This window comes from Ictalurus furcatus, chromosome 26 (genome assembly GCF_023375685.1).
Source record: "Ictalurus furcatus strain D&B chromosome 26, Billie_1.0, whole genome shotgun sequence".
Taxonomy (NCBI): domain Eukaryota; kingdom Metazoa; phylum Chordata; class Actinopteri; order Siluriformes; family Ictaluridae; genus Ictalurus; species Ictalurus furcatus.
Genome location: NC_071280.1, coordinates 16,378,165 through 16,397,374, shown reverse-complemented (window position 1 = coordinate 16,397,374; position 19,210 = coordinate 16,378,165). Strand labels below are relative to the sequence as shown.

The following is a 19,210-nucleotide window of genomic DNA, read 5'->3' as shown; positions in this document are numbered from 1 at the left end:
TCTTGTGTACTGCAGTGTGTGCGGAGTCCAGTGGGGTGTTTTCCTATTCTGTTTAATGCTAGATTTAAGCCAGCATGACCTATTCTAAGACGAGTAATTATCATCTCTTCCTTTGGGTTTCTGCCCTGCCTCACACTCGTGCCTACTTGTTTTTGTATAGTATACAGATGTCAGCTGTGTCCCAGCATTCCTGCCATATTTTATGTGTGTGTGTCCCTTTATAATGCTTTTGATCTCTGCTCTACTTAATGGTACTTGTATATCAACTGTTTCATGTTTTATTAATCATTTTGCCGGTACATCCACAGTTTCATTTCCTTCTATCTTTACATGAGCAGGAACCCAGAAGAAGGAAACATTCAGCCCCTTAGCATGAGGTATGAGAAGCAGATAAAGTATTTAGTAGACAATGTCTTGTCTGGATGATGTTTTCCCAGACTGTATATTTGATAGTGTAGATAGACTCTCAGAAGCTATAGCAACATCTTGGCTCTGATGATTTTTTTCCCAACCACTGCAGTGCCAATAGGACTCCTAATAATTCTACAGTGTACACTGATAAATAATCGGTCGCCCCTTTTTTGTCTGCTACTTCATACCGAGGAATGAAAAGGCTGTTTTGACCCATCTGTATATATGAGTCATTTATCCTGATACTGGTCCATATAGTTTTGAATTATTATCCCTTGTGGTGCTATTTTAGAATTCTCTGTTATTATTCGTTGTAATCTTGTATCTTCAGATGGTTTTATGAATCTCCAGGGTAGTACAGTTGGTATCGCCACAATGGGGCTTACTTGTAGCTGACTGAGACCTGCATTTTGTGCCCTTGCATTTCCTAGCCATCCAAAGCTATTCAAGTTAGTCCTATAGAACTCTGAGCATTCTTGTAAGATGGGTTTCCTGGGGTGCACCCTGCTATGCCCTTGTAGATTTACCCAGTATGCCAGCATGATCTTAACCCTCCTGATACACAACGGCATCTCTCCTGTCTCAACCTGTAATGCAGTCACTGGTGAGGATTTAAATGCTGGTGTGGTGGTGGTGTTTGATGGTGTGGGAGTTGTTGTTTAAAACAACAATTTATTCGGGTATTGCTAAACAAGTATCTTTATCCAAGGATTAATACTTAAAAAGTGTTTATTACATTTTTAAATTTTATCTATCTATCTATCTATCTATCTATCTATCTATCTGTCTGTCTATCTGTCTGTCTGTCTGTATATCTATCTATCTATCTATCTGTCTGTCTGTCTATCTATCTATCTATCTGTCTGTCTATCTATCTATCTATCTATCTATCTATCTATCTATCTGTCTATCTATCTGTCTGTCTGTCTGTATATCTATCTATCTATCTATCGAGCTATCTATCTATCTGTCTGTATATCTATCTATCTGTCTGTCTGTCTGTATATCTATCTATCTATCTATCTGTCTGTCTGTCTATCTATCTATCTATCTGTCTGTATATCTATCTGTTTGTCGGTCTATCTATCTGTCTGTCTGTCTGTCTGTATATCTATCTATCTATCTATCTACCTGTCTGTCTGTCTGTCTGTCTATCTATCTATCTATCTGTCTGTCTGTCTGTCTGTCTGTCTGTCGGTCTATCTATCTATCTATCTATCTGTCTACTTCAGGAAGTACGAAAAAAATAAATAAACATAATATGTGTATTTAGGTATACATAAATTCATAAAGTATTAAATAAAGGCATTCGTCAAATAAAATACATTATGTATACTCAGGTTTATTAATTCAAATATTTCATTACATATATTTATGTACTTATTTGTTCTTATTTAATATTTATGTACTATTTAGACAGCCTTTCTGTGTTTAAAGGGCGGGCCAGCGGTGGGCTGACGTCAAACTCCATTTCCCATAATGCACCCCGCGTTTCCACTTCCGCTCTCTCAGTTTGTAAACACACGAAAGAAGAGATGGAGTCGACAAGAGATCTCACCTAAAAATATTCCCCAGATTAGATTTCCACACACACACACTGTGTGAGAGAGAGTGTGTGTGTGTGTGTGTGTGTGTGTGAGAGAGAGAGAGAGAGAGCGCGCTGTAGAGATATCTGGATATTCAGTTTACACCGGAACTGGATTTTTATTTTCCTTTCGGGAAATATCTAACGTTCATCTCCAGCTAGCTGCTGCTGTGTGTCTCCTGAATAACTGGGTAGAGAGACAGACAGACGGCGGTGAATCTGTGTCTTATCAAGAGTTTATCTGTGGCTGGTTTTGTCCTCTCCTGCTCGGCTCGATGGGGAACTGTCTCTCCTCTCAGAGTGCTGATGACCTGTCCCTGCTCAACGAGTCCGAGGGAGCGAGTCTCCCCGGAGAGCCTCCACCTCCCTATCAGGTACACACACACTCCTCACTCCTCACTGAGAGCCTCCACCTCCCTATCAGGTGCACACACACTCTTCACACACCTCTCACACACCTCTCACACACCTTTCCACCATAGTGAGCCTCTGCCTTTCTTTCAAGTATTAATGTACTGTACTCCCACACCACATACACACTCGCCCTTCACACACTCCTGACACACACAAAAACTCACACACTTCTCAGCCAAGCACTCCTTACATACACACACACACACACGCTTAAACACAACAGGTAGTTTTTTGTTTCTTTTCTCTCTCTGAAAAGAGAGGGTTAGGGTTTCTTCTTCTCTGTTATCTATATGTATAAACAGAAGGACATTACAGATCTGAAAACTGTTGTAACTCTGTCTTGAAGCAGAATCCCCCCTCAGACTCTGGGAGGAGGCGTGGCCTAAAGTCTGAAGGCGGAGTTATACAGATTAACCGGATTATAAATCTAGTTCACAGTCTGATTTGTCTTGAAATCGTTTCTTTAAGGTACGTATATGCCGTGAATAACGAGTACACAACTCGCGTGCCCTGCTCCGTATAATTAGAAAGTAAGGTTCCACCCGGCTCTGCTTGGCATTTGCAGAGGCTTAGACTCTGTGAGAGACCTTTAATCCTGGCAGGCGAATGTTTCTGTAGCCTCCATTACCAGGCAACGAGATCAGCTGTTTGGGAAACCAAAGAGTGTTGTTCAAATACCAGTCAGTTTGCTGGTCATGTAACTGGAGAACAGTTTTCCTCCTGTTCTTCCAGATCCAGGCATCTTCACAGAACTCTTTCTGACTTGATGGATTTATTGTAAAAAATGTTTTTGTTTTTTTTCTGTGTTAGGTTCACTTTTGCACATGCTGTACATTTAAGTGTTATGAAACATTCCTGTCTAAATAGTTAGACTTAAATTTAGTATTTTAACTGTACAGTAATGTAATCCCTGTGTGTGTGTGTGTGTGTGTGTGTGACGTGCAGGAGCGTGTGCAGGTGCCTGTGTACCACCCCACACCCAGTCAGGCCCGCCTGGCCACCCAGCTTACGGAGGAGGAGCAGATACGGATCGCTCAGCGCATTGGCCTCATCCAGCACCTCCCACGTGGCATCTTCAACCCGGGCTCCGAACCCTCCGACAAGAAGATCAAAGAGTCTGTACCACCACAGTAACCACCATAACCACTGCGAACAACACGCTAGCGACCAACACCCTAACCAGCAACACAACCACGAGCACCGCAACCACCACCACAATCACAACAACCACCACCTAAACACAACCACTGCCACTGCAACCAACAGCCACCACTACCACACCATCAAACACCACCACCACACCATCAAACACCACCACCACAATCACAATAACCACCACAACAACCACCACCTTCAACACAACCACTGCCACTGCAACCAACAGCCACCACTACCACACCATCAAACACCACTACCACACCATCAAACACCACCACCACACCAACAAACACCACCACCACAATCACAATAACCATCACAACAACCACCACCTTCAACACAACGACTGCCACTGCAACCAACAGCCACCACCACCACACCATCAAACACCACCACCACACCAACAAACACCACCACCACAATCACAATAACCACCACAACAACCACCACCTTCAACACAACCACTGCCACTGCAACCAACAGCCACCACTACCACACCATCAAACACCACTACCACACCATCAAACACCACCACCACACCAACAAACACCACCACCACAATCACAATAACCATCACAACAACCACCACCTTCAACACAACGACTGCCACTGCAACCAACAGCCACCACCACCACACCAACAAACACCACCACCACAATCACAATAACCACCACAACAACCACCACCTTCAACACAACCACTGCCACTGCAACCAACAGCCACCACTACCACACCATCAAACACCACTACCACACCATCAAACACCACCACCACACCAACAAACACCACCACCACAATCACAATAACCATCACAACAACCACCACCTTCAACACAACGACTGCCACTGCAACCAACAGCCACCACCACCACACCATCAAACACCACCACCACACCAACAAACACCACCAACAGCCACCACCACCACACCAACAGACACCAACAGCCACCACCACCACACGAACAGACACCAACAGCCACCACTACCACACCAACAACAGACACCAACAGCCACCACTACCACACCAACAGCCACCACCAACAGCCACCACCACACCAACAGCCACCACCACACCAACAACAGCCACCACCACTACACCAACAAACCCCACAAACAGCCACCACCACCACACCAACAACAGACACCAACAGCCACCACTACCACACCAACAGCCACCACCACCACACCACCAACAGCCACCACCACACTAACAACAGACACCACCACACCAACAACAGCCACCACCACTACACCAACAAACACCACCAACAGCCACCACCACCACACCAACAGCCACCATTACCACCTTCAGCACAACCACAGCCACCACACCCACGTTTGTGTATGAGAAAATATTACACGGATTTATCTCGTAATAGCATGTTTTTATCTCACATTTCTTAGTATCTCAATCTCAACTGTTTATCTCCTAATTGTGAGTTATTTTTGATGCATCTCAGAGAGGCTCAGAAGTTAGCTCCACCCCCTTTGTCAGATCTGAGCTGCTCAGTTCTGCTCCATTTTCTTAAAAAAAAAAAAAAAAAGAGGCGACTGTAGTTTTACCAGAGGAGGTGCATTCGTGTTTTGTTTTCTATTGCTGTTCACCTTACAGGCAGCACAGAGAGACCTGACAATTACAATCTTCTACTTTAGTACTTCAACTAACAGTGCAGAAAATACAGTGGACTACATGATTCATAATACATTATCCTTCTATCGGACAAGTGTGACTAAAGTGTGTGTGTGTTTTCTTCTCCCAGGTGTGTGATCTGTATGCTGGACTTTGAGTACGGAGACCCGATCCGGTTCCTGCCGTGTATGCACATCTACCACGTGGCCTGTATCGACGCGTGGCTCATGCGCTCCTTCACCTGCCCCTCCTGCATGGAGCCGGTGGACGCCGCGCTGCTCTCCTCCTACGAGACCAACTGAGCCGCGATCACTGCCACCGAGACACGCCAGCACGGGGAACATGCCAGTCGAGTCAGCCGGGGGGTCACGAGAGGGGATTAAGAGGGTGGGAGGGGTGTGAATGTGTATGTGTGTGTGTGAAGAAATGATTGAGTGTTGGTTAGAGCATATGTAGAAGCTGACCAGACTGGCTTAAGGACGAACGCAGGCCTCATTTCTGATCATGTATTGGCCGAATCGTTACATTTAAATGTGGTTGATGAAAAGTGGTCACACGTTTAACCAGTTTTCTTTCCATTTGTGCAATACACACGAGGAGGAGGAAGTCGTCCGTGTCTGACCGAGCCTCTCCTCGTGAAGGCGTGTGCCCTGGCTAAAGTTGATGGGCTCGTGTCACAGCTTGAGGCTGTGAATATCCTGCTGAATCACAGCGCTCTTTAATTAGAGACGAATTGAAAATGTGAGAAGCGAATGTGCCATGGCTGACATGTCTGTCTGATCTATATATTGCACTCCTCACTTAGGTCTGCTTTCTTTCGCTCTCTGTTTTTTTCAGTTTTTTTTTCTCTGTTTTTTTTCCCACTGTTTTATAGGAACAGCGCGATGCACAGATTAAGGTTTTCCTTAATCGCCTCTCTAAAGCACCTCATTAAACACCGAGTATTAACGCGTCGGAATAGGGATACACGTGTAGAAATAGGAAACACTAAGTTTGTAGGGATGCACCGAAATCTTGGGTGAAAGTAAAAAAATGCTGAAAATGTTGTTCTGTTTCAGTTCGTGATTTGTATTCGATGTATAATTTCATAGATCTCGTAGGAAAACTGTGATATTATTATAAATATTATCATGCAGTGCAAATGACTAATATTTATTCATTCCAGGCTTCTGTTTTTAAAGTTTTCCGGCCCTGAAATTGGCTCCGCCTCCATCCCAAAAAGAACTGCCCGGCCACTTTTGTTTAAATGTTTAAAGCTCACAAGACATTTACTTTATGTTTTCACCACCAGGGGTGGAATCGATTCGAGGATGGAAAAAGCACGTCAGTGTGGGTGTTATAATTGCAATTCGCCTTACATGCAGCAGAGGGCGCTGAAATTTTTTTTAAACTGCACCTTTAAATACACAAGCGTGAAAACTGAATGCAGACCACCATGTAAATAGCAACTTGTTGTGTCATGTGTGTTGCCAGATTTGGCAAGATCCCCCTTCTATTCAGTTAATGCTGCATTTCATGGCTTTTTTTTACCCTCCCCCAAAAGTTTCTGTTTTTCTCCCTAGTCCATCCTGAGTTTCAGTTTCCTTTGCGTCTTTGCTGTGGATTTTTCTAGAAAACTCCTATGTGTACTTTGCAGGTTAAACCATAAGGCAGATCATAATGTTTAAATAATGAAGATTATTAGTGTGTGTTTTGTGTTGTCGTGGAACTCGGTTCCTGTGCTGCTGTTTTCTTGGCTCTCGGGTTGCCAGTTGTTGTCCACGATTTCAGATCAGCATAAAATCACACCTCGACTCCAAAACACTGTACTATAGGTACTGTACATGAAACTCTTAATCCATTTGGCTGTGAACTTTCACCTTCATTCGTTTTGTTGTGTGTGTGTGTGTGTGTTTGTGGTTGAATGTTTGGAGATGTTTGGATGACACAATCATCTTTGTGCACCTTTTGAATTTGCTCGGCCAGCCGGGAGCCGACGTTGAAAGAGCTAAAGCTTTAAAATGAGTCTTCTTTCCTTTTTGTAATGTATTTTTTTTTTTTTGAAAGAGGAAAAAAAAAGGACTGAAAATTCACGTGTCATAAAGTGCTTCTCAGTTCTGATATGACTCGATGTGACGTCTTTTCTATCTGTCCCTTTTCTGTTCACACTCTCACATCTATGCTAAAAGGAAAAAAAAAAAGACTTGTGATTTGTATTTTTCATTATTTGTTCGTATGTAGGGCTGAAATGAATCCGGTTCATTGTACTAATCCGTGACTGTATAAGCACTAATGTATAGAGTACAGAATACTTAAACGCCATGGATTCACATATTTTTATTTACTGTTTTCCTCTGATAACCAGGTCATTTTGTATGTTTACACATGATCTCGTGCTATTTATGTCATTATCACAGGGAGAGAAAAAAAATCACGCTAGAACACAATTTTGAACTCTCATCCTCTCAGATTGTCACATTATCTCGGGAAAGCAACATTTTGTTCAAAATCTTAAGTGAGGGGATTATCGAGAAGATTTTGTGTGTTATGGTTCTGTCATGGACTCAAATGGTTTTGGACTCAAATTATCTCATTGTTTTTTGTTTTGTTTTTTTAGTTGTCTCGGGGAAAAACATTTTGTTATTTCAAATCTCAGATTGTTGTGATGCTATCTTGGGGAAAATGTTTGGTTCTTCTGAGATATCTGATTGTTGTCTTGCAGTTTTGGAAACTAAAACTATGTTTTGTGTTCTTTTTGAGACCTCAGATTGTTATTATCTCTAAAAACATTAAGAGCTCAAATTGTTGTCGTTATATCAGGAAAACCAGCATTTTGTTCTTTAAAGATCTCAGAACAAAAAAACAACAACGTTGGGTTCTTTTCAGATCTCAGATTGTTTTGTCGTTATCTTGGGGAAAATACGTTGTTCATTCGGGATCTCAGATTGTTGTGGTTTTATCTCTGGAAAGCAATGAGTTGTGTCTTTTTGGGTTTTTTTTTTTTTTTTTTTTTTTTTGGCCGTGTTTTTCTTAAGAAAAACATTTAGATTTTTGAAAATCTCAGATCATTGTGGTGTTATCTGTGGAAAATATTTGGCTCTTTCGAGATCTCCTATCATTAGTTTGTTATCTTGGAAAAGAGTATTTTATTTGATATGTCAGATTGTTGTTATCTTGGGAAAACCATTTTTTTTCTTTGAGATCTCAGATTGTTGTATCTTTATCTCTGGATTATTATTATTATTATTATTATTATTATTATTATTATTATTATCTCTTTGCAACGGCATTCAATAACTCCTTACCTTGTTAGCACAGAAGAAGTGAGTAACTAAAATATGTGAATCATTTTTATAGCTTGTATGAATAAAGTATTGCTACAGAAATATCTCTTATGCCTAAAATAAGCCTGATCTAGACACGGTTTAGGAGCACAGAACCTGAATTCAGCCTGAGGAGAACTTATTAATAAGAACATTTCTGAAAGTTAGCTTCAACAGATATGATTCTGTCTCAGACAGGAGCAGATGACGTGTAATGAATGTGTGTGTGTGGGGTGGGGTGTGGGGGGGGGGTGTTATCTGGCTGGCTGGCTAAACGTAGCTGAAGAATGTTTTGGGGTTTCATAGGATGTGTATATTGCATTTCATCTGAAGTTGAATATGTGTAAAAATAAAAATGTAGCTCTAGTACAGACTTTTCTTTTTTTTTTTCAATGCAAAATAACAAAAATAGTGATTTAATGAACTCCTGTGAAGTACAATCATCTTTGTTTTTTTTTCTTTTTAACAATATATGACATGGTTTGATGCCAGGTTTGCTACAGTAATGTGTAATACTGAATCTAGGCTGCTAGATAGGGATTTTAAGTGTGTGTGTGTTGTACATGTGCAGTGATGGCACAGCTTTTAGGAATATGTCAACTCCTTGTTGATGATGATGATGATAAAATGATATACAAATAAATAAAAATTCTTCCAGATACATATTTTTACATGACTTTGTGTGTAACTTAATAGTTGGGGTGTACATTTTGCATGTTTATATATATATATATATATATATATATATATATATATAATATATATAGTGTGTGTGTGTGTGTGTGTTTATTATTCATTTATTTTTTAAAATATGGTCCAAACGAACACATTTTCTGGAATATTCTCGAACACTCCAGTCTCAAACCATTTGGTGCTATCCAAAAGCCTTGAGTCATCGATTAAATCCCAAATTGATTCCCTAGTGTACATAAGTACACTATGTTAGGTCTTAAAAGACATTACTTTACAAACTATGTAGTGCACTTGAGCAGGGAACACGAAGCCATTTTGGATTCAGCCATCGACTTTGTCCCGTTGACTTCTCGTGGCAACTGAGCGCTAGAAGGCGCCATGTTGGATCTAATATTTCGTACGGTCACCTTTATAGCGCTTAACACAGGTTGAGCCAAAATGGCGTCGTTTGCCGCGAAGACCGTAAAATATGCGGCTTTTTTTTTATAAACATGGTATATTCCAGCCTGTATCGTTTACAAGATGGCGGCTTCGGTGGAAGACGAATTTGAAGATGCACCTGATGTAGAGCCTCTAGAGCCGACGTTAAAAAACATAATAGAGCAGAAATCTCTGAAGTGGATTTTTGTAGGTGGAAAAGGCGGTGTTGGAAAAACGACATGCAGGTAATTTTTAGCTTAAATGCAGGGTTTTTTTTGTGGGGGTGGGAGTAAAGCTAGCCGGCTAAAGTTAGCTACCTAAACGCTGTACTGTCTAGCTGTCAGTATTGAAGTTAGCTAGCTGACATTGTACATGAGCTAGATAACATTAGATAAGTTAAATTATTGTTTTTATTACTTAGAAATTACCGTGTGCACATTATTTCTCTTCTGTAGATTGTAAAAAAAAAAGGGCAGCTAAACAATCAATGAGGAAGCTAAATTAAATGACTAAACATAATCCTCATAAAGTAAACAGCTAGCTGTCTGATATTCATTCATTCATTCATTCATTCATTCATTCATTATCATCTTTTAAACATTAGCAGAGACTATATAGTATTAATTAAGTTAATTCTAAAGAGATTTAAGTCCATGTTTGAGGCCGGTGTGTTTAATACACATTACACAAGGACACTAAGTGTGCCTCTCATGGGCTTCGTGAACAGACCTGGGTTTCATTACAGCTGTTTATTTATAGTATCAATAGTAATATCTTTCTCTTTCTGTCCTGTTTTGCAGCTGCAGTTTGGCCGTGCAGTTGTCCACGGTGAGGGAGAGCGTCCTCATCATCTCCACCGACCCGGCACACAACATCTCGGACGCCTTCGACCAGAAGTTCTCCAAAGTTCCCACCAAAGTGAAAGGCTATGATAACCTCTTCGCCATGGTCAGCTCCCTCCCTGTTGGGCTCAATCAGTATTACAGGCAGAATTCTTGTCTTTCCTGCAGCATCTTATAAACTGCTGTTCACAAAGAAGGATTTACATGAACTTACATGTCACATGTTACGTTTTCCTTTTTTACATACAGGTTGTGGCATTTAAAAAAAAAAAAAAAATCATGAAATAGTCAGGAAAAGGGTGGACTTGTCTTACTACAGACAGTGCAAAAGTCCTGGATGATGAGAATTAAAATCAAAGTAATAAATGCAGATATTATTCCCACTGTAGTACCAAATGCGGATGTTTACTGTTAAAATTCTACTTATTGTTAATTCTGCATTACTGCTAGTACAGTGGAATTTGCCCATTAACTGCTGTACATGTGTAATATGTATATTCACCTCTCTCTCACGTGTCTCTCTCTCACGTGTCTCTCTCTCACGTGTCTCTCTCTCTGCAGGAGATTGACCCGAGTCTGGGCGTGGCTGAACTGCCGGATGAGTTCTTCGAAGAGGACAATATGCTGAGTATGGGGAAGAAGATGATGCAAGAGGCCATGAGCGCTTTCCCCGGCATCGACGAGGCCATGAGCTACGCCGAGGTCATGAGGTCAGATACCATATAATTTATTTATATATATATATATATATATATATATATATATATATATATATATATATATATATATATATATATATATATCTATCTATCTATAAGACCATACAGCGGTTTAACAGGACAGGTTCCACTCAGAACAGGCCTCGCCATGGGAGACCAAAGAAGTTGAGTGCACGTGCTCAGCGTCATATCCAGAGGTTGTGTTTGGGAAATAGATGTATGAGTGCTGCCAGCACTGCTGCAGAGGTTAAAGGGGTGGGGGTCAGCCTGTCAGTGCTCAGACCATACGCCGCACACTGCATCAAATTGGTCTGCATGGCTGTCGTCCCAGAAGGAAGCCTCTTCTAAAGATGATGCACAAGAAAGCCCACAAACAGTTTGCTGAAGACAAGCAGACTAAGGACATGGATTACTGGAACCATGTCCTGTGGTCTGATGAGACCAAGATAAACTTATTTGGTTCAGATGGTGTCAAGCATGTATGGAGGCAACCAGGTGAGGAGTACAAAGACAAGTGTGTCTTGCCTACAGTCAAGCATGGTGGTGGAGGTGTCATGGTCTGGGGCTGCGTGAGTGCTGCCGGCACTGGGGAGCTACAGTTCATTGAGGGAACCATGAATACCAACATGTACTGTGACATACTGAAGAAGAGCATGATCCCCTCCCTTCGGAGACTGGGCCGCAGGGCAGTATTCCAGCATGATAATGACCCCAAACACACCTCCAAGACGACCACTGCCTTGCTAATGAAGCTGAGGCTGAAGGTGATGGACTAAACCCTATTGAACATCTGTGGGGCATCCTCAAACGGAAGGTGGAGGAGCACAAGGTCTCTAACATCCACCAGCTCCGTGATGTCATCATGGAGGAGTGGAAGAGGACTCCAGTGGCGCAACCTGTGAAGCTCTGGTGAACTCCATGCCCAAGAGGGTTAAGGCAGTGCTGGAAAATAATGGTGGCCGCACAAAATATTGACACTTTGGGCCCAATTTGGAGATTTTCACTTAGGGGTGTACTCACTTTTGTTGCCAGCGGTTTAGACATTAATGGCTGTGTGTTGAATTTACACTGTTACACAAGCTGTACACTCACTACTTTACATTGTAGCAAAGTGTCATTTCTTCAGTGTTGATACATTAAAAGATATAATCAAATATTTACAAAAATGTGAGGGGTGTACTCACTTTTGTGAGATACTGTGTGTGTCTATGTGTATGTGTATATATATATCTATATATATATATATATATATATATATATATATATATATATATATATATATATATCTCTTTGCAAAACATTTTATCCAACTCGTATTTTTTAAACAATGCATGATGCTGGTATGATTAAATCTGTCTATCTAACATGCTTCACATCAGCTCTGTCCGCAAAAAACGCTCTGCCTTTAAATAAAAATTTTAACAGTCTTAACTAATTAATTAGCGGGTCTGAATGTAAGCATAGAAGGAACGTGAGAGAAAAACTAAAGGAACTCATTAATCGAGAGAAAAGACTTCGCTCCACGTAAAGCGCAAATCCAAACAATTCAGTTATTTTTTTTTTTTTTACATTTCCTTCACATAAAAAGTCATAGTTATCCTAACAGCAATGACATTGTTGATTGTTCTGTATGGAAATTGATTATTTCACCCGAGCAGTGATATTTATCATCATTTTGTTATGTAACAAAATTCAGGTCCTATTGATTAATATTCATTATTTATATTTTATGTTAAAACGTATTGTTAGAAACCAAGCAGATATTTTTAAGGAAATGAGTTGATGTGAAAGTTTGTTCATGGGCCACCAGGTGGCGCAAAGAGACCGCTCCAATTATTCAGTCTGAGCGTGTTACTGTAATTTACCGATTGTTGACTCTCTTTCTCGCGCTCTGCTGCAGGTTAGTAAAAGGGATGAACTTCTCCGTGGTGGTGTTTGACACGGCTCCTACAGGCCACACGCTGCGCCTGCTCAACTTCCCCACCATCGTGGAGCGGGGCCTGGGCCGCCTCATGCAGATCAAGAACCAGATCAGCCCCTTCATCTCTCAGGTCTGCTGCACTGCATGCTGGGACATCCTCATTTAAGGTGTCTGATAACCTATTGAGACGTGTTTGTTGTTTTAAGGCAGGAAAAAAAACTAAAACGAGCTCAAATTCTGAAGTAGTTCATGCTGGAGGGACTGATTAATTTAACCCTGTCGCACAGTGAGAGGTGAGACGGATGTGGCTGAGCGTATTTGTATTAAATAGGGCAGTGGTAGCACACTGTCATTTCATGTCGTACGTGATGGAAGAGGAACATCTGTAATAAAACCGTCGTTTCGTAGTAGGGGTGTACAAACTTTTCTGTACGGCTGCGTTCACGCCGTGTAGTAATTACGTGATTCCAACATGGAAAAAGCGTTCAAGTCCTCGTAGAACTCGTAATTACAACGTGCAAGCTAGAAATTTACTGAGAGTTCCGACTGAGTACCACCTGACTGCTGAGGCGTACCACCTGACCGCTGAGGCGTACCACCTGACCGCTGAGGCGTACCACCTGACTGCTGAGGCGTACCGCCGAGACGTCATGCGGAAACGCTCGAAACACCGGCAGCGTCAGCAGTAAAATGTAGTTAAGTAGTCATCTCGTAATATTTCTGTGTAATAATTTGTATAATTGACTATTATTAATGTCGTGATAATTCAAAATGAATCTGGAAATAAACGAAAGACACGCAATACAGTTTAACGAAGCTAGCACGGAGTTCCGAGTGCGAGGACGTGAACGGCTCCGAGTAGAACGTACCCGGGGTGTCGTCTGGTAATTACGGTAATTCCGACATGGCGTGAACGCAGCCTGTGCCTTTTGGGAAATTTAATGTAATCAGAGTTGTTTGTTTTTGTGTTTTTCCTTCTCTCGCCGTAGATGTGTAACATGCTGGGGCTGGGCGACATGAACGCGGATCAGCTGGCTTCCAAACTGGAGGAGACGCTTCCCGTTATCCGCTCCGTCAGCGAGCAGTTTAAAGATCCGGTGAGTCCCGGAACACACTGTTAAACACTTCGTACTGGAAACCTGACCACTGTGAAGTTCAGTCACCTGTTTCACTCACTACAAGTATGTCCATCGTGCGTTTAAAGCCCCCTCCCCCTTTTTTTATTCCCCCAACAAAACTGCTGTTTCCTCTTTTTAGTGAGTTTATAAGTCACGCATTCACAGAGAGTCGTTTCAAGCGTATCTGCTTAAAACGTGTCCGAAACGGCCGACGGGATCTCTGACGCTGATGGGCTGCGTGGTAAATTGATAGAATAGATTTTTTAAAAAAAATGTACATATCCGTGTTAATGTGGGGGAAATGAACATGTTCATTGTTTGGAAATGAGTATGTTAATACAATTGTCAGCATTCAGTCAAAGAGTATAGATTTAAACCTTGTTTTCATCATCAAGAGTGTTTTAGTTGGAGCTCTAACCTGTCTTGTCTCTTTTTTCTTTCTTTCTTTCTTTCTTTCTTTCTTTCCTCGTCCCTTCCGCGTGTCGAAACAGGAGCAGACGACGTTCATCTGCGTGTGCATCGCCGAGTTCCTGTCCCTGTACGAGACCGAGCGGCTGATCCAGGAGCTGGCCAAGTGCCACATCGACACGCACAACATCATCGTCAACCAGCTGGTGTTTCCCGACGCCGAGAGACCCTGCAAGATGTGCGAGGCCAGACACAAGATCCAGTCCAAGTACCTGGACCAGGTGAGCGTGTGAGGTGTATTGTGTCAGATACGACGTTAAGGCGTTTACGGCTCCGGTCGTTCACGAGTACTTAGACACGTTTACTCGCTCGCAGGTGAGCGAGTGTTTAAATGAAATGATGAGGCTGATGTAGATATATTTCTGCAGCATTGCAATGTAGGGGGCGGGGCTTGTATATGGCAGGCTCACGTGAGATCATCTAAGATCCACGTGTATCTATGGTGCGTCAACCAGCGCCTCAGGAGAAGATTTCTATGAAAAACATTATTGTTTCGCTTCATCACTTGACCTATGCCTCATGGTTGAAGCAGAGACGCAAACATCAGACTGTGTGTGTGTGTTTGTGTGTGTGTGTGTGTGTGTGTTTCAGATGGAGGACCTGTATGAGGATTTCCACATAGTCAAACTGCCTCTACTTCCTCACGAGGTACGAGGAGCAGACAAAGTCAACACGTTTTCCAAACTGCTCCTGGAGCCCTACAATCCCCCCAACAAATGACTTATCTTCCCTTAAACACACACACACACACACACACACACACACACACATCTACACAGCCTTCCGCCGCTGCCCGCTGGTTCATTAACCCTCTCAGACCCCACAGCAACACATCCTCATCGACACGCTCATCATCGTCAGATCTGGAAAGCTTCATAGTGATAAAGGCTTGCAACACTACATACACCCGTGTCTCTATATGAGCGTTTTTCCCTCTCTCTCTATCACTCTCTCTCCATCACACACTCTCTCTCTCTCTCTCTGCCTCATTTCTCACACAGAGGCTGTTTTATTTTACTCACAGAAATTCCTTATTCTAATCCGTTAAACAGCACAGAGTGATTTTATTTTATTGTGTGATAGTGAATTACGTGTAAAAGGGTATAAAAACTGCTTGAAAGCTGATGAAGAAAAAAAAAAACAAAACCGCGTCTGATCTCTGACTAAGAATGTACTTGATGTATTGAAACTGACCGCCCTTCGAGTCAGTGTCTCAAAATCGTCATCAGAAGTGTACGATCTCTCGGCACCGCCATGTTTTTCTTTAACCCTGACGATAGGTTCGGGGGAACGCTTGCTTTTAACGCTGTACGTCAGATGGTGTAATGAACTCTGCCTAATGCTTGTTTGTGTCCTGGCAAAATCATCCAGAACAAAAGTCCGAGAAAAATACCATTTCCAGTTTATGCTGAATATTAAGGTGTAATAATATTACCAGCTGAATGGTGTGTTTTTTTTTTAAAAAAAAAAAAAAAAGAAAGAAGATATTGTCACTGTAGTGAGCAGAAGAGCACGGGTTAAAAAAAAACAAACAAAAAATACCTTGTTTTTTAACCCCGTCCTTTTTTCCTCTTTTGAGACCATTTTTGGTAAATTTCTTTCCCTAACAAATATTTTTTTTTGTCCATAACAAATATTTAACATCAGTTTATTATTATACGGTGTGTAATATTTGTAATCTCTGCATGAGTTGAGAGCACCAAAGGGGTAAAAGGGGCGGTTCTTCCAGGAAGTGTCAGCAGCCACCCCCCCAAAGTACCTGTGCAGATCATTCCAGATTCACGTGTGTCGTACTAGTGTGCTTTACGGAGAGCTCCAGGGCCAGAGCGCACTTCTTTCTGCACACCTTTCTGGGTACTTTTCTATTGATCTTTTCCCTTCACAATGATGAGTCAGAAGCCAGTTCTGCTGAATGGGCGGCGTTTATTCCGGTCGGTTTTACTTCCACAAACAAAAAATTTTGCTTTAAAAAAAGGGAAACTCTCAGCCCTGATCCCCACCCCAAACTACACTACCCATAATGCAATGCCCCCAAAGAATAACCTTTTACTCTCTACCGTTAGCGTACGCTAATGTTTTTATGGCACACCTACTCAAAATGCGTAAAGGTCGGCAGGTCTGACGAGGTAGTATAGTCGGTGATGAACATCGCCGGATATTGTAGCAGTGTAATATGGCGTAGGGACGATAATCTCGTTATCTTGCACAAACCTTGCGGTGGCTGTATGCGAGTAATAATCATCTGCGTTGGGTTCTGCCGTTTGCGATCTTGATCTCCGCAACCTCCTCAGATCACTGTTTACTTTGTCATGCACAATCATCAGAAGCTGTTAAAGAAGGTATTCCACTGCTGGTCAACACGGCCCCCTTGTGTTTACTTTACATGAATCTCACTTTACAGTAATGATGAAGCAGGCAGGGTTATGCTAGGAGAAGCTACATCTCATCGCTATACTTTGCCGTAAACCTCTTTGCAAACCTTGTGTTTTACTTCATGGGATATATATATTTTTTGTTGGTTTGTTACAGTTTCCTCCCAGTGAAAGATTTTCTATTTGTAATTATTGTGTACACACTGTGTAATTACAAGAGTTAATTATACAGAATAACACTGACAGTATTTCTGTTTTTTTTTTTTTTTTGCGTATGGTTTCAGCAGGATGTTTCTCTGAATTCTAATGAAGCACATAGTAAAGGAACATGTTTTACCTTCCCCCGCTCCTCTCTCTCCGTTTAAGTGCTGTTTCAATAAATTTAACAATATGCAGTATATCTGAACACAACAAGCATTAATTATCCATCACCTCTCTGTCTTACGTTGGTTTAAAAATAATATTTCCCCCACCACAATAACAGTGTTAATCTACAGTATTATATCAAAGCTACTGAATGTTATTTTCGAGTCGGTGAGAATGTTCCGGTTAGCGTTCATTCTGCGTTAGCCAGGTTTTTATATATTTACATACGTGAACAGGTGCGTCTCGAAAAAATTTGAATATCGTGGAAAAGTTCGTTTTTTTCCCCCCCTATTATTTAATTCAAAAAGTGCGACTTTCATATATTCTAGATTCGTTACACATGAAGTGAAATATTTCGAGGCTTTTTTTCCAGTTTGAGTCTCGATGATTACGGCGTACAGCGAATGGAAATCTAAAATCCAGTATCTCAAGATATTTGAATAAAGAATTTATAATACAGAAATGTCGACCGGATGAAAAGTGTGTTAATTTACGCACTCGATACTCGGACGGGGATTTAATGCTTTTGCAGGAATTACTGCATCAGTGCGGCGTGGCGTGGAGGCGATCAGCCTGTGGCACTGCTGAGGTGTTCTGGAAGCCCAGCTTACTTTGATAGCGGACTTCAGCTCGTCTGTATCGTCGGGTCTGGTGTCTCTCGTAGATTCTCTATGGGGTTCGGGTCAGGAGAGTCGGCTGGGCGATCAAGCACAGTAATACCACGGTCAGTAAACCGGTTACTAGAAGTTTTGGCACTGTGGACAGGTGCCGAGTCCTGCTGGAAAAGGAAATCAGCGTATATATATATATATATATATATATATATATATATATATATATATATATATATATATATATATATATAGCAAAAAAACAAACGTCCTCTCACGTTCAACTGCTTTTATTTCCAGCAAATTTCTAAACATGTGTAAAAGCATATATATGAGACAAATTGATGACGTTTCACAGGCATTTAATGAACAGAAATGGAATAATGAGTCCCTGAACAAAGGGGGGGTTAATATTAAAAGTAACAGTCAGTATCTGGTGGCCTCCAGCTGCTTTAAGTACTACAGTGCATCTCATCCTCATGGACTGCACCAGATTTGTCAGTTCTTGATGTGAGATGTTCCCCCACTCTTCCACCAAGGCATTTGCAAGTTCTCGATCACGTCTGGAGGGACACACGGTTACATGTAATTTTCCACTGCGAGGGCGATCAGCTGTCCTTCCTGTCTCCCTGTAGCACCGTCTTAGACGTCTTACATTACAGACATTACAGTTTATTGCTCTGGACACATCTGCAGTCCTCATACCTCCCTGCAGCAGGTCTATGGCATGTTCACGCAGGTGAGCAGGAACCCTAGACATCTTTCTTCTGGTGTTTTTCAGAGTCACCTTGACCTTAATTGCCTACCGCCTGTATACCGTTCGTGTCTTAAGGACTGTTCCACAGGTGCACAGGTTCCACAACCATGACTTCCTGTTTCACAGGGGTATAAATATGAGGTAACACACAGGCCAGATTCCCTTAGTCATTCATAACAATGGGTAAGAGCAAGGAATATAGCTGTGATGTGCGTCAAAAGGTTGTTGAGCTTCAAAAAAAAATGGGAAGTGGCTATAAGAAAATAGCACAAGCATTGAAAATGCCCAAAGTATATGCTCATATATAACAATTTGCTTTTTAAAAAAAATCATTTATAATAAATTATAAAACTGTTTAAAAACCATCCTGACACAAATTCACATTTTTTTTTCCACCTCAAGTTATTTTACTGAAGTAACATGA

At 41.6% G+C, this 19,210-nt stretch overlaps 2 protein-coding genes across 2 annotated transcripts; both read left to right on the top strand.

Annotated features, from left to right (window-relative positions):
- The first annotated feature begins 1,593 nt into the window (after positions 1-1,593).
- On the top strand, positions 1,594-9,162 carry rnf11a (ring finger protein 11a). Its single transcript, XM_053615628.1, has 3 exons — positions 1,594-2,370; positions 3,356-3,525; positions 5,328-9,162. The coding sequence occupies exons 1-3, from the start codon at positions 2,272-2,274 to the stop codon at positions 5,497-5,499; spliced, it is 441 nt and encodes a 146-aa protein (XP_053471603.1). The 5' UTR covers positions 1,594-2,271; the 3' UTR covers positions 5,500-9,162.
- A 536-nt stretch (positions 9,163-9,698) lies between these two features.
- Positions 9,699-18,202, top strand: get3 (guided entry of tail-anchored proteins factor 3, ATPase). The gene is made up of 7 exons (XM_053615969.1): positions 9,699-9,857; positions 10,413-10,560; positions 11,016-11,164; positions 13,074-13,224; positions 14,084-14,191; positions 14,704-14,901; positions 15,272-18,202. Exons 1-7 carry the CDS (start codon positions 9,715-9,717, stop codon positions 15,398-15,400), a joined length of 1,026 nt encoding a protein of 341 aa, XP_053471944.1. The 5' UTR covers positions 9,699-9,714; the 3' UTR covers positions 15,401-18,202.
- The last annotated feature ends 1,008 nt before the right edge of the window (positions 18,203-19,210 follow it).